General features: G+C 33.7%; 1 protein-coding gene across 1 annotated transcript; it reads left to right on the forward strand.

Moving 5' to 3' along the window:
• Window positions 1-8: 8 nt before the first annotated feature.
• On the forward strand, window positions 9-11,369 carry CCDC122 (coiled-coil domain containing 122). Its single transcript, XM_081814951.1, has 3 exons — window positions 9-1,412; window positions 2,312-2,428; window positions 10,787-11,369. The coding sequence occupies exons 1-3, from the start codon at window positions 1,221-1,223 to the stop codon at window positions 10,934-10,936; spliced, it is 459 nt and encodes a 152-aa protein (XP_081671077.1). The 5' UTR covers window positions 9-1,220; the 3' UTR covers window positions 10,937-11,369.
• Window positions 11,370-15,859: the final 4,490 nt, after the last annotated feature.

Consider the following 15,859-nt stretch of genomic DNA (forward strand, 5'->3'; position numbering starts at 1 on the left):
CTCAGTATCTTTTGTTCCCTGCAAGCTTTCCGTACAGCTTTGGAGGACGAGAGTGAAAATGGCGGCCTCCCAATCTCTGGTCCCGGAGGAGCCTAGAGCTCAGGGCCCCACTCCTCAGTGTGCCCTCAGAGAAAAGCAGTCAGTCACTCCTGTCTCCCTGGTCTCTGGCTGCACTCCGTGCTCACCGTGACTGAGCATTTCTATCTCTGGCACCCGACCCTGTGTGGAGTCTCCAAACCCAGCAGATTCCTGCAGTGTGCTCCCATGCCGCTCCTCCCAGGGGAGGAAGAGGAGTGAGTCTCCCCAGATCTGCCGCTTGTTGGGTCCCTGCTGGAAGAGCAGTGGCCAGACTATGCCGTGGATCACGGTTTATGGCCACCCTGAGCTGAGAGCCCACTCCTCGGCTCCGTCTTTGCAGCCTGCTTCGATACCTGGGAGCTCTGCCATACTCAAGCACCCCCAGTCTTTCTGTGACCCCAAGGGTCCCGAGACCACACTGTCCCAGCGAGGGTTCCATCCCCCGCTTAGCCAGTGGAGTGATGTCCCTCAGTGGAGCAAACTTCTAAAATTTCTGATTTTGTGCTCCACTGCTCTATTGCTTGCTGGTAGCAGCTGATGGAGGCTCCCTCCCCCTGCGGTCTGTCTTCCCATATATCAACTCAGATTCACTTCTATGTCCTACCTTCCAGAAAGTGGTTGCTTTTTTGTTCAGAGAGTTGCTACTATTCTTTTCTTCAATCTCCTGTTGAGTTTGAGGTACAAATGATAAAATTTTAATATTTTGAATTAGATAAACATTAAAAAGTAAGAAATATATAACTCTGGGCTCCCTCCAACATTATAAAATAATTTTGTTACTTATTGAATGGTTCCTTTTATTGTATATCAATTTTTCTATATCTGATATGTATTTTTTATGTTGTGATTTTACTACAGACTTATGGATCAAAACAATAACATTCTTAATGTTGAATATCATGAATTAATAATAATAATATTGAAATCTTTTACAGAATGAACTCCATAAGCTTGAAAAACAAATAGCATCTGTCTCTGCAGAAACTAAAGAAACAGAAAGGCAGATTTATCAGCAAGATGCTGCCATAGAGCATGCCAAACTTCAATGTGGGAACCTGGAAACTCAAATCAAATCCTTACATACAGAAAATGTCAAGCTTAAATTTGACATAGAAGCAGCCCAAGAAGACTTTGAGGAACACATGATAAGATATAATGAATATTATGCAAAAATAAAAGAGCATAAAGATAGTTTGGGGGAGGTAGAAAGCAAATGGTCATTCATGACTGCACTACATGAAAAACGAGATCTTGTTAAAAAACTAAAAACAACGAAAGAGGAACTTATGCAAAATCTCCAAAATCCAGATGGAAATCGCATAAAAGAAGTACAGGTTTGAAATACCACTTATCATAACTTTTTCTATTACTCCTTTTTTGCAAGTACACTTACTAAGTAATACATTTATCATTAGTAAAATGTCCATAGCTGCCTTAACTAGATTCAGAAACTATTTTCACAACTTTTAAAAACTTAAATACATGAGTTATGTAACAACTACACCAAATGTACAAATACATAAGGGAGTTGTTCTCAAATCCTCAGTGGATTAATAAAAATATATGGTCAAACAAAATTGCAATGAACAATTAATCCATTTTTTCAGAAAGTGTGACTCACAAAAATGTTGAAGCCCTATCTTCTTAGGCTAATGGATCTGACCAATTCAATTCAATTTTGTATGCTTAATGCTATTATACAAACAATAACAATTAATAATTGTACCTTAATAATTTTTCTTTTTTTAATACTATTTTTTGAAGGCAATAGGAGATATAAACTTAAAATATCTGTCATTTCTTGCTAGAGAATTTAAAAGTATCCTTCATACTGTTACTGGGCAATTGCCACTATGACTACCGCTCTTCTTATGTCTTATTTACATTTAGTTTTAATTTAAGATTTTTATTTTATTATTTTTTTTAATTTAAATTCAATTTAATTAACATTTACTGTATTATGAGTTACTGTTGCTGGGCAATGGCCAGTATGACTACCACTTTTTTTTATATCTTACTTGCATTTAGTTTTAATTTTAAGTTTTTAAATCAAAGGTTTATTTGTTTGAATAACAGTTCTTTATTTGTACCTATAAAAGTAATATTCTAATCCCGCTTACTGAAATTAAATGTGATGGTTAGTTTTTTTAAATTATAGAAATACTGAAAATGTTGGACTTATATTGACCATTCATTGTTTGACTTGTATATTTTAAACTTTATAAACATACAGGAAGACATTACAAAGTTAAAGGATAAAATTATAACTGTAAAAGAATCTATCACTGAAAAAACTTGTTTTCTTGAAGAAGAAAAAAAGACACATGAAAAATTAAGAAAAGAAATAGAGGTAAGTCTTAATTATCTGATTTCAATGTTTTATGGTATCATTTCTTAAGCTTATACCATATTTATAATTTCCGTAGTTTACTCTCAATTTCTAAAACAGCTAGAGAACAAAATAGAACTATAAAAAGTAGTAAAGTTCAAATCATTAATACAGATAACTCCCTCATTTAGATACTTAAATATGTGAAATGTATTCAAACAAAGCAAGCATTCATTCTTAAAATGTGGCCTAGAATTATTGTAGGTCTTATTCCACCAACACCTTGGTTCTTAATTAATGTCTAGAAAGCAGAGATTATCAAGTCAAAAAGGATGACCATTACTAGAGAGACATCAGAAACTCCTTAAAATAGAGTAAGAGACAATGGAAGTCATTAGTATTCTAAACCTCTCTGACTTTATATTTTCTATTATTAAGAATAAAAAAAAAACTGATATGCAAAACTGAAAGTGAGATTAAATTTGGGGTACCACTAGTAGACTTCTATGGTCATTATTATTTAAATGAATGGAGAACAAAAATGGAAAAGAATCTGTTGTTGAGGGCAAATAAATAATTTTCACCCTTAAGACATTAATTTGAAAACTAAAAAGATGCATTTGCTTGTGACTAATTTGCTTATGGCTAATTTGTCACAATAGGAAAGCATCTGAGGAATTTGAAGATAAAAATCCTCACCTTTACAAAACATTTATCTAAGAAACATCATTACTTTATCTTACATTTTTCTAGTAATCTGAATAAGTGATTTTTTTTTACCTTCTAGATCAAGATTTATTATAAAATTATAAATAGTAAGACACTATCAGTGGCATCAAAATAGAAATAAAATGACTAATGAAATAGAAATAAGAATACAGATATAATCATTCATAAATGGTACAAACAAAATAGGTTAGCCATATGGAAAAATAAAGCAAATTTAGAAATAAAATTGTATTTCTGTCTTATAACACACACATATAACCATTTCCAGGAAGATTAAAGACAGTATAAGAGACAAACTTACCCACTTATGTCAGAGAAGTATTTCTTTTAAAAGACACACACTCAAACTGCACGATTAAATATTACTTTTGACAATATCATAAATTTCTAATTATTAATAATAAATGCACCATAACAATAGAGAAGAGAATACTCATTTTGAGAGAAGGTATTTGTGATTTATATAAGTGACTAAGAGATAAGATGTCAAACAAACCAATAGAACATTGAGTAAATGATATGAAAAGTCTTATTTTTTGTAACATGAATATTTAAAAAATAATGGGAAAAATCACTAACCTAATTAATAATAACAGACTAATAATTAAAACCACAATGGGGTTCCATATTTAGTCCCTCAGATTATCAATATTATAGTTGGTAATATGTGGAGCACTTGAATTTTAATATACTATTGGTATGAATATAAATTGGTAAAAAGCATTTTGGAAAGGAATTTGAGATTACCTATTAATTTTTTACTCTAATCTTCTTTATTGAGGTATAATTATAAGAGTAAGTACACAAATTAAAAGGTTTAGCTTGATTAATTTTGACTAAGATATATATTTACACCCATGTTACCATTATCTAGATCAAGATGTAAAACTTGCCCATTCATGCTTAGGAAATTCTTTTGTGCCCCTTTCCTTAGGCTACCACTATTCTGATTTTTAAAAACAACTTTATTGAGATACAATTCACCCATTGAAAGTGCACAATTCAGTGATTTTTGGTATATTCACAGATAATTTGTAACCATTACTTCAGTTAATTTTAGAAATTTTCATCACCTCAAAACAGAAATTCCATACCCATTAGCTATGACCTCTCCATTTGTCTATTGTATTTACCTATATATATAGAGAGAGAGTTTTGATTTTCACTTTTCAAAAAGTAAACAATGTAATTCAGTACATTAACAAAATTGAAGGAGTTAAAAAGAAATAATTTGATAGTTGCAGAAACAGCATTAGACAAATTTCAACACCATTCATAATAACAACACTCAGCAAATTAAGAATAGAATTCTAGGAAACTTTCTCAGCCTAATTAAGGGCATCCGTAAAACAACTTACAGCTAACAACATCATGTTTACTATAAAATGTTGAATGATTTTCCCCCAAAGATTGGAAACAAGGCAAAGATGTATTATTCTACCTAAAACATCATATTAGAGATCCTAATCAGTGCTATAAGGCAAGAGAAAATAAGGCATAAAGATTGTAAAGAAGTAAAATTATATTTACAGACAGCATGATTGCTTATGTAGATTCCTAAAGAATCTACAAAAAGACTAATAAGCAAGTAAATTTAGTAAGGTCACAGGATAAAAGGTTAAAACAAAAAATCAATTGTATTTTTTTCTATTCTATTTCCATTCTATATAGATTCCATGAAGTAGCAACAAGCAACTGAAAAGTGAAATGAATAAAATAAAACTCTTCATTGACACTAAAGAACATAAAATATTTGCTAAGAAATTTAATGAAAAAATCTATAAAACTTCTATAATAAAAATACTAATGAGAAATTAAAGAACAATAAATGGAATGATATAATATGTTCATGATTTAGAAAACTCAATATTTTAGTGTCAACTTTCTCCAAAAATGATCTATAGGTTCAACACCATTCCATAAAAAAATCCCGGTAGATATTTTTTGTAGAAATTTACAAGCTGTTCTAAAATTTATACACAAATGCAAAGGATCTAGTTAGCTAAAACAAACTTGAAAAAGAAGAATAAAGTTGTAATACTGCCCTAACTGATATTAAGATTTATTATGAAGCTACAATTATTAAGAAACTGTAGTATTGGTGAAAGAATAAATAAATGGACCAATGGAACAGAACACAGTTCAAAAATCAATCACACTTTGTTAATTTGACAATGTCAAGATAATTCCATGAAGAAAGGAAATGGTGCTGGAACAACTGGGTATCTGTCTGGAAACAATGAACCCCTATGCCTACTTCACAACATACATAACACTGCATTTGAAGTAGATCTGAGATCTAAATGTAAAAGCTAAAACCGTAAAGTGTCTAGAAGAAACCATAGGAGAATATCTTCATTTAGATTTGGGTTAAACAAAGATTTCTTAGAACACAAAATGCACTAACCATAATGGAAAAAATTGATACATTGGACCTTAAACTTTGAAACCTCATTCTTCAAAAGATGCTCTCAAGAAAATGAAAAGATAGAGGTGCCTGGGGTGGCTCAGTTGGTTAAGCATCCGACTCTTGATTTTGGCTCAGATCGTGATCTCTGGGTTGTGAGATTGAGCCCTACCCCCAACAGGGAGCCTGCTTAAGATTCTCTCTCTGCTGGGGCACCTAGGTGGCTCAGTCGTTAGGCGTCTGCCTTCGGCTTGGGTCATGATCCCAGGGTCCTGGGATCTAGCCCCACATCGGGCTCCTTGCTCAGTGGGAAGCCTGCTTCTCCCTCCCCCACTCCCCCTGCTTGTGTTCCCTCTCTCGCTGTCTCTCTCTCTGTCAAAAAATAAATAAAATCGTTATATATAAAAAGAAAAGGATTCTCTCTCTGCCTCTGCCTCCACACTCACCCACCACCCCCTCTCCCCACTTAAAAAAAAAGGAATGAAAAGACAAAATCATAGGAGTAAAAATATTTGCAATACATATAGCTGAGAGAAGACATATCAAAGGCCTATATATAAAGAACTCTTAACAATCCATTTTAAAAATGAGCAAAAGATATAAACAAATTTCACAGAAGACATAGGATGGCCAGTAAGTACATGAAAAGATGCTCAGCATCTTTAACCACCAAGGAAGTGAAAATTAAAACCACAGTATGATATCATTTCACAACCAATAGAAAGGTTAAAATTACAATGAATGATAATACCAAATGTCAAGGGTGTGGAACAACTGAAAATCTCTTGCATTTTTGGTGAGATTATAAAATGGTGCAGCTGCTTTAGAAAATGGTTTGGCAGTTTATTAAAAAGTTAGCACATACCTATTGTATGTTTCAACAATTCCATCCCTAGGTGTTTACTCAAGAAAAAAGAAAACATATGTCTTAAAATAAAACTTGCATATGAATATTCATAGAAGCTTTATTCATAATAGCCCCAAAAGAGAAACACTACAAATGTCCCTCAAAAAGAGAATGGATAAACAAATTGAGGAATTTCCGTGTTATGGAATACTACTCAGTGATAAAAAGAATGAAATACTGACACACACAACATGGGTGTATACATTTGTCAAAAGTCATTTAACCATAGCCTTAAAAATCTGTGTATTTATACTTCCATAAATATATTTAACCATAATTTTAGATTAAACAACCAGAAGAGAAGTTACAGGACATGTTCAAATGGTAACCAGTAAGCTCCAAGTCTTTTAAGTGCAGCATTTTCTCCATGGTAAAACAATGACATTTTAGGAGTCTTTGTTACATTCTGAACAATACAGAATTTAGTAATATATTTTATATAACATTCTTCTCAAAGTAGGGTAGCAGTCATTTGGTTTCCAAATATTCATATATTTATTCAGTAATTTATTCAACTTATTTATTGAGCTCATACTATGTGCTAGTTACTCTTTTAGGCTCTGACAATAGAGTGGTGAGTAAAATAGCACATGACTCCTTCACTTTTCTATGTGTGTGCTACATTCTTCATAAAACCCTTTCTAATATATGTCTTCATGAACTTGCCTTCTAGTTGAAGAGACAGACCTAAACAAGATGTGTAAGACATACAGCATGTTAGCTAAGGATAGGGTTAAGAACAACAACAAAAAAAATGGAGCAGAGAAGGGAATATGTAATACATGCATTGCAGGGAGAGAGAAGGTGAAATATTAGATCTTGCAGCCATCAAAATCTTTACTGAGTAGGTCTCTTTCAGCAAAATCCTAAAAGAAGTGAAGGAGAGGCATGCAGATCTGAGGAAGAGCTTTCCAGGAAAAAAAAAGCAAGTGTAAATGTCTTAAGATGAGAACATACGTTGGCTCGGAGAATAGAAGAACAGTGTGGCTAGAATGGAGGGAACAAAAAAAAAAAGTAGTGAATGAGGTGATTTGGCTTATACAGGGCTTTGCTTTCTTTTTGCCACTGTGTTTTGTGGGCACCACCCCTCCTTCACTATTGCTCTTAGTTCTGCCTAGCCAGCAACAGTAATTAATGAGATTAGTAGCCCATCCACTTCCTAGAGGCAAAAAGTTATGTTCTATACAGAACCATTTACATCCTTAGTGCCTACAGATATTCAAATTTGAATATTAAGATACATATCAAAGTCTCAATGTTACCAGTAGAGGCTGAACAAATGCCTGTCTTTCAAGAAGGCTCACAATGCGACCTTTGCCTTTATAAAGTCACTTCTTGTCTCTCCCTCTTCTTTTTTCCCTTTGCTCATTTGGTGGTGGTGGTGGTTGGTGGTGGTGACATGTGTGTGTGTGTGTGTGTGTGTGTGTGTGTGTGTGTGTGTGTGTGTGAGATGTTTTATTTGGTTGTGTTTGTTTGTTTAGTTTCAAGTTTTTATTAAATTCCATTAGTTACCAGAGGGGAGGTGGGTGGGTGACAGGTGAAATAGGTGATGGGGATTAAGGAGTGCACCTGTGGTGATGAGCACTGGGTGACATATGAAATTGTTGAATCACTATATTATACGCATGAAACTAATATAACACTAAATGTTAACTGGAATTCAAATAAAACAAAATAAGATAAATGCAATATTGGCATGTGAAAAAAAGTAAAGTCACTTTTTGGTCAAAACTGCCTTTTAGCCTTGTGAACTTAGAAACTTAATCTTGTTAGTGTCCCAGTATTCAGTAGACATGGAGAGATGCTAGTAGAGTTCACAAGAAACTGATGTATGAAACTCAAATACCAGTTTATTAATTTACAATAATAAAACTCTCAAGGAAACCAGATAACTTATGTCAGTCATTAGTGCTTCTTCTTCCTTATAAGGAAACTACAGTGGAAACCAAATTATCACAAATTTTTAGTTAGTGAGCATGGAAATCAAGTCAGTCATCTGAGTTTGACTGTTCTTGGCCTCTGGCTCTGGGTGCTCAAGCCAATCTCCATAACAGAGTTATACTTGTGTCAGATAAATAGACACTACCAGTGCATGACTCCTTCACCTTCCTATGTATGTACTACATTCTTCACAAAACCTCTTCTGAAGATATTCTTTCTTTAGATACATTCTTTCTTTAGCTACATTAATATCATCTGTGACATCTAGCTATGACTGGTGATCTGGGAGGGGACTTTGCACATCTCTACTCTGATCCATTGTCTATTAGTTTCATAGCTTAACTAATGAAGAATAATTTTAGAAATATGCTACTGTGCAACTGACCAAATGTATTGATTAACCAAAAATTTGTTTTAGTTATTTTATTTCTATGAATATATTTTATGAACAGGAGTATGGGCATATTTAGTTATTATGCTCTCCCTATGAATATATTCTATTGAATATACCAATGAATATATATTATATATAAATATGTATAGTGAATATATATTTTTAAATAGAAATATATTCAATGTTTAAAAAAGCTTCTTTTGAATATAGCTTCATATCTAATATGATGTTTCAATTTAAACTAATTTATTTCTAATCCTTTTCAAGTCATTTTTTTATTTTGCCAACATACCAGTAGGCCTGGTTCACCAATTTCAATGAATTATCTGAATTTACAGAATTAACAAAAACTGGAGACTTAAAAAGACAAAGTTTATAGAAATTTATGTGAATTTTTAGTTGACAAGTTTTCACTTCATTTTTACAGCAGTACTTTGGAATACTTAGAGTGTCTTGGTCCCTGTTCCTCTGCTACTGCTGCAGAGTTGTGTTTCAATATAATTGATTTCCTTTGTAATTGTGCATGTTTTATTTGATGCATTAAAAACATTATTCTAAGGAGTCCATAGTCTTCACCATACTGTCGAAAGAACCCATGGCATAATAAAAGTAGAGAAGCCATGCTGAGGGAGGAGCTTGGAAACAGGAAGTATCCTTTGCTGGGGGAAAAGCAGAGAGGAGATTCAAGATGTGGAGAAATTTGAACCCTCACACAGGAATCATGGGAATGTAAAAATGGTGCCGTCACTATGGAAAACAGTCTGGCAATTCCTCAAGTGGTTGAAGTAGAATTACCATATGATCTCAGTTCTACTCCTAGGTATAGACCCTATAGAAGTGAAAATATAAATCCACACAAAAACTTGCACATGAATGTTCATAACAGCATTGTTCATAATAGCAAAACCTGGAAACAAATGTCCATTATCTGATGAATTGGGTAAATAAAATTTGGTATTATTCTACAATGGAATATTATTTGGCAATAAAAAGTAATGAAGTACTAATACATGCCACAACATGGTAGACCCTTAAAAGGATTATGCTAAGTTGAAGAAGCCAATCAGAAAAGACCATATACTGTATGATTCCACTTATAAGAAATATCCAGAATAGGCAAATCTATATAAAGAAAAGGTTAGTAATTGTCTAGTGCTAAGAGTGGGGGTGTGGGAATGGGAAGTCACTGCTAACAGGTACTACCTTTCTTTTTGAGGTAATGTAAATGTTCTAAAAATTGATTGTGGTAGCAGTTGCACAACTCTGAATGTACTAAAACCCATTGAATTGTCCACTTTAAAGGATGGATTGTATGATATGTGAATTATATCTCAATAAAGCTGTCTTAAAAAAGAAGATTGGGTATTTTTTGTATAGCTAACACTAATATTAGGAATTTTTTCCTTTCTACTTTCTCATGGCCTGACACCAAAAGCCTTGCACTTTCCACTGTGCTTCATTGCCTTCCAGTGTAGTAGCACCGTCTGGCTCAGCATAAATATACTGCTCTACTTATTATTATGACTATATGATCTTTTGGATCTTTGAGATGGATGGGTCTCAATGAACCACTGGATATAGGGAATGAAACCATTTCTCCTAACTGGTAACTATTTTGATAACTCGAAGGCACTCCATCACAGATGCTTTGCTTGAATTCAGATCTCAAACACCATCACTTGCTAGCTATGAAGCCTTGGTTGAATTACTTAAACTCTTCAATCTTCAGATTTTTTTGTACAAAAATGGAGATAATAATATCTATCCACATCATATGGTATTATGAGAATTTAATTATATCTAAAAAGCTCTCAGTATAGTATCTAACATGTAATAAGTGTTGAATAGTTATTATTACTGTTTATTTTTATTACCATTATTATTTACAGTGAGGAATTTCTAATCAAGTGTTTTCTTCTTTAGAGTAGTCAAAATATCCTTTATGGCCATTTACTACTTATCCTTCTCAAGCCCTGCTGACATGTACTCTTCTTTTAATAGGTGCAACATAAGAGATATGGTGCAATTCTTAAGCGTTTGCATTGTCAGGTGAACAAGCTTCAGTCAAATAAAAGACAATGGCAATGGAACATTCACCAACTGGAAAAAACTGCAGCTGAACTAAGAAAACGCATTGGAATGAAAGATTAACATGGCCAAATGGCAATGTAGAACACAGACTATGCCAACAAAAATGATAGGAAAAAAGGTTCAGAAAATTCTTTGGATTCTTAACCAGCATCCACTAACAGAGGTCTGTCTTAATAACATATATTTTCTCTTTTTTTTTTGAATCAGTTAATCTGTTTGCTAAAGTGCCTTCCAAGCCTGCAGTTGATAGTAGTAGATAGACAATAGGAATGCTTACAGAAGAATAGTGGAAGACTCTGTATAAATATTTTGAGTATGTAAGATATAACTCTATTCATGAATGCCTATTTATAAACATGTTGCCTTCACTATCATATGAAGTAAAAATGTTGAAGAAAAGAAACATATAAAGTTACAATGATTTAAACTGTTATGATATTTTAAATGATTCTGTTTCAAATTTTTTATTAAAACTTGCTTTTTTACCACTGTCTTCACAGTAGTCCATAAATATTGACATTTACAATAATGTTGTATGTTCAATGCTTCAGGTATTTTACTTTTTATCTTATTCAGAAGGTAACAATTATTTTTTCTTTGTTATTAGATAACACAGTTTTAGAGTGTTGCAAGGCATAAAAATTTTTGTTTACTTTTCTGTCTTTAAATTCTTTAGTACTATTCTGTGAAAAATTTGAAGTTATAACATCATTATAAGGTAAATACCAGCTCGTAAAAAAAAAAGAATGTTAGAGTGTAGACTACTGTGTATTTTTTTCTCACTGAAAGTTATATGCTATGTCCATGGCAACATTTCAAAATTTAACTTGTCCATATTAAGATAAAAGTGCTCCTTCTCATGGCTCCACTGAATCAAATTTTTAGGAACAGAAAAAATATTATTGAAGATAATGGTTTTTAAATATTTACTTTTAGGATTTAATGCTTTCAAAGCAACAACATCAAAAAGGTATCTCAAGTTCATTTTCTCCTCACCTTTCTTCATGCCTAAGACTAAGTAAGAGGATAGCTGACATAAAACCTGATATTAATAATCTTGTTATGTCTAACATTAATAATCCTATTATGAATTAACATGGCTTATTATAGCTAACACTTCAGATGGCTTTGCTGTAACACAATCAACTTTGGCACATGACTCAGAAATGCAGTTACAAATAAAAATGGTTAAACCTACAGATTGTAGAGAGTACCCACTATGCTCAGCTGAAGACAAGGCTGAAACCTTTTAAGGCTGATTGTATAAAAATATTTCAATTTAATTTGCATATTTAAAAGGCTATTTTTATAACTATACTTCATAATTTTATTTACAGTTTATAAAAGAAAAATTCTAGTTTTCTAAACTCTTTTAAAGTTTATAATAGGTTTCAAAATATTTGTACCTGATAGCTAACTCCTTGAGTTATATTTGTGAAAGTTATTTTTCAATTAAGATATAACAAAATAGGTTTAATCTGTTTAAGATAATGTGCCTATTTGAGAAAGTAATTTTCAGTGTAGTGTTCTGAAGTACCCATGATAATAATACATGTACCTATTTAAAATTTTGTGACAGATGAAAGTATTATTTGAACAAGAAATTTTTCCTTTCCTTGCTCTTTATAATCTTGAAAATCATTTCAGATGATGGACGCTCTCAGATTAGCCAAGAAGAACTAAAGCTTGGGGTATCGTCAAGCCTGATCATATAGTTAGTGGATGTGATATCTCAATATGGTCACAAACTCTAAAGTTAGAAAATGAATTAATTTTAAAAATTTCTCTAGAACTTAACCTAGCTTAGAATATGAGCTCTTCTGCTTAAAGGCCTTCGTCACATACACTTTTGCCTTAAAATTCAGTCTCTTTTGGGTTATCATTCAGTTCAGAATTCTCCTTCTCATTTTCTTCCTGGAAGTAACCTAAATTCCTGGGGCAGGGATTGGGGGGTACATTTATGTTGTTTTGTCATCAGGGGAAGGGTCCTGGTGCAAGTGCCATTCTCACTGGCCTCTGCAGAGGTGTAATCGATCTTCTTGGTCTTGAGCATTACCTTTTGTCTATGCTGTACCTGCAGTTGTTTTCTCTAGTCAATGTGGTCAGCCTCCTTACCCAATCACAAAGCCTCTTCTGGTCATATTTAATTCTCTTTTTCTGTATGCAGGCCAAATTTTACCTCTTTGCGGCCTGCTGTTCTACCCATGCATTCTTCCTTACTCAGATTTCTGGTATAAAATGAGTCTTTCAAGTCTCTCAGTGCTTTGGGGCTCAGCAAATTCTTCTCTCAAAATGCCCCTTTTCTGCAAAGTAAAGCTATGATTTCAACAATATTATTTCTACTGTGAACTTTTTAAAAGGCTTAATGTGAAACTCAAAACTGATAAATGACTTCTTAATTCTGAGTAGTGTCTGTCCTGACTCCAGCCTGCTAGGTTCTATTACCTAAATGATCAGGAAAAGGTAACTAATCCAAGGAAGCAGTAGGAGGGAAAAAACCTATAGTTAAATATCAAAATATTACTTACTACATGTGCAATCTATGGGCAAATTATAATTGACCAATGTGAAGAAATTGATATCTGCTTTTAAGCCATATATTAATAGTGGTGATTTCCATTGTCAAAGCAGCCATCATGGATAGTGTCACGGCCAATATGAATGATCTATATGTTATCTGTTAGGCTATGTTCTTCCACTCAATTGATTAACCATGCTATTTTCCAAAACACTGCAGATGTGAAATAGCAACACTAATAACAGACTGAGTAACTACCCTGTGTCCTATTTGGCAATTTGTATAAATTAGTTCATTTACAGAATAATGAGAATAATGGCTTAAAGTATATATTATCCTTGATTTACTGATGGGGAAACTGAGGCTTGGTAACTTGCTTAAGATTTTATCACACAAGTCATCAGGATCAGAGTTGAAATTCATTGCCCTATTTTTTTAGCTACATAAAATACCCTGCAAGAAATGATTCCAAGGCAAGCCTCGATTTTACTATGAATAAATAATAATTTATTTGTATATTTAATCAATTCTTTTAATAGATTACAAGGCATAAGATGAATTTAACTAAAGAGAGAAATCTTATGATTAAAAAACAGGTTCCAGGGGTGCCTGCATGGTTCAGTCGGGTAAGCATCTGACTCTTGATCTCAGGGTCGTAGGATTGAGCCCTGTGTGGGGCTCTGTACTCAGTGTAGAGTGTGCTTGGGCTTCTCTCTCTCTCCCTCTCCCTGCCTCTCTACCCCTCCCTTCTCTCTCTCTCTAAAAAATCTTTAAAAAGGGGGGGTTCCACGTATAAGTCACAACACCATCCTAACAAGTGAAAAGCTGATAGGCTGAAAAATTAATAACTCCTCTTGGATCCCTAAGAGAGGTAAGGACAGAGGAAAAACCACTGTCTCTGAAGTTGGAGAGACAGGTAGGCAAATACAGGGAGTCACAGTGACCAGAGCAGAGACTCATAAACCACCACAGGAAACAGTGTTAGGATAGCAAAACCTAACTGTAATTTATAAAATTTCTGGAGTCTTGGTGTAGACAACTCTAAGAGTTAAAAACTCCAGGGGAGCCCAGTCAGAAGGAGGTCCCCACAATATTGTGAGATTTACCTCCAGATAAGAATTACATCTGACTTCTCAGGAACCATGCAAGCAAGCAGAGAATGATGTGAAATATTTAAAGTGTTGGAGGGGGGAAAAACCCACCAACCTAGAATTCTGTACCCTGTGAAATTATCCTTCAGAAGTGAAGGAGCAGTAAATATTTTCTCAGACAAATTGAGGGAATATGTTGCTAGTAGACCTGCCTCACAGGAAATGTTAAAGAAGTTCTTTAGAGAAAACAAAAATAATATACGTCAGAAATTTAAATCTACATAAAGTAAGGAAAAGCATCAAAGAAGGAATAAGTGAAGGTTAAACAAAAACTTTTACTTTTATTATTCTTTTTTAATCCAACAGATAACAATTTGTTGAAAATAGGGCACCTCGGTGGCTCAGATGGTTGGGCATCTCCCTTCAGCTCGGGTCGTGATCCCAGGGTCCTGGGATCAAGTCCCACATTGGGCTCCCTACTCGGCGGGGATCCTGCTTCTCCCTCTGCCTCTCTCTCTGTCTCTGTCTCTTATGAATAAATAAATAAATAAATCTTAAAAAAACCAATTTGTTCAAAATACTAATATTAGGAACAATGTATTCATATATATGCTTATGTATATACAAATATGTTATTAATGCTTCTATATTTGAAATGAATGACAGCAATTACACAAGATATGGGAGGAAAGAATTAAAATTATTTTGTTATTATAAGATTCTTATTCTACCAGTGAAATCTTATAGTCTTATTTGAAAGTGGACTTGGATTGGTTGTAAATGTATATTACAAACTCAAGAGCAACCACTAAAAAAAAGTTTAAAAAGAAGTATAACTGATATTCTCCAGAAAAGAAAATGTAATCACATAAAATGCTTGATTAAAACCACAAAAGGCAGAAAAAGAATGAGAGACAAAAATTATGAACCAAAAACAAGGGCAACAAACAGAAAATATTAGCAAATATGCTAGGTATTAATCCAACTATATCAATTATCACTATGAATGTCAATGATGTAAATGCACGAGACAGAGATTATCAGAGTGGATCAAAAAAACACAAGTTATATGGTGTCTATATGAAACCACTTTATTTTTTATTTTATTTATTTATTTACTTATTTATTTAAGAGAGACAGAGGAGGGACGACAGAAGGTGCAGGAGAAGCAGACTCCCTGCTGACCAGGGAGCCCAATGCAGGGCTCGATCCCAGGACCCTGGAATCATGGCCTGAGCAGAAGGCAGACACTTAACCGACTGAGGCACCCAGGTGCCCTGAAACCACTTTAAATATAAAGACACATAGGGGCGCCTAGGTGGCTCAGTCATTAAGCGTCTGCCTTCGGCTCAGGTCATGATCCCAGGGTCCTGG

This window comes from Leptonychotes weddellii, chromosome 3 (assembly GCF_054177405.1).
Source record: "Leptonychotes weddellii isolate Sample4059 chromosome 3, ASM5417740v2, whole genome shotgun sequence".
In the NCBI taxonomy this organism is placed as follows: Eukaryota; Metazoa; Chordata; class Mammalia; order Carnivora; family Phocidae; genus Leptonychotes; species Leptonychotes weddellii.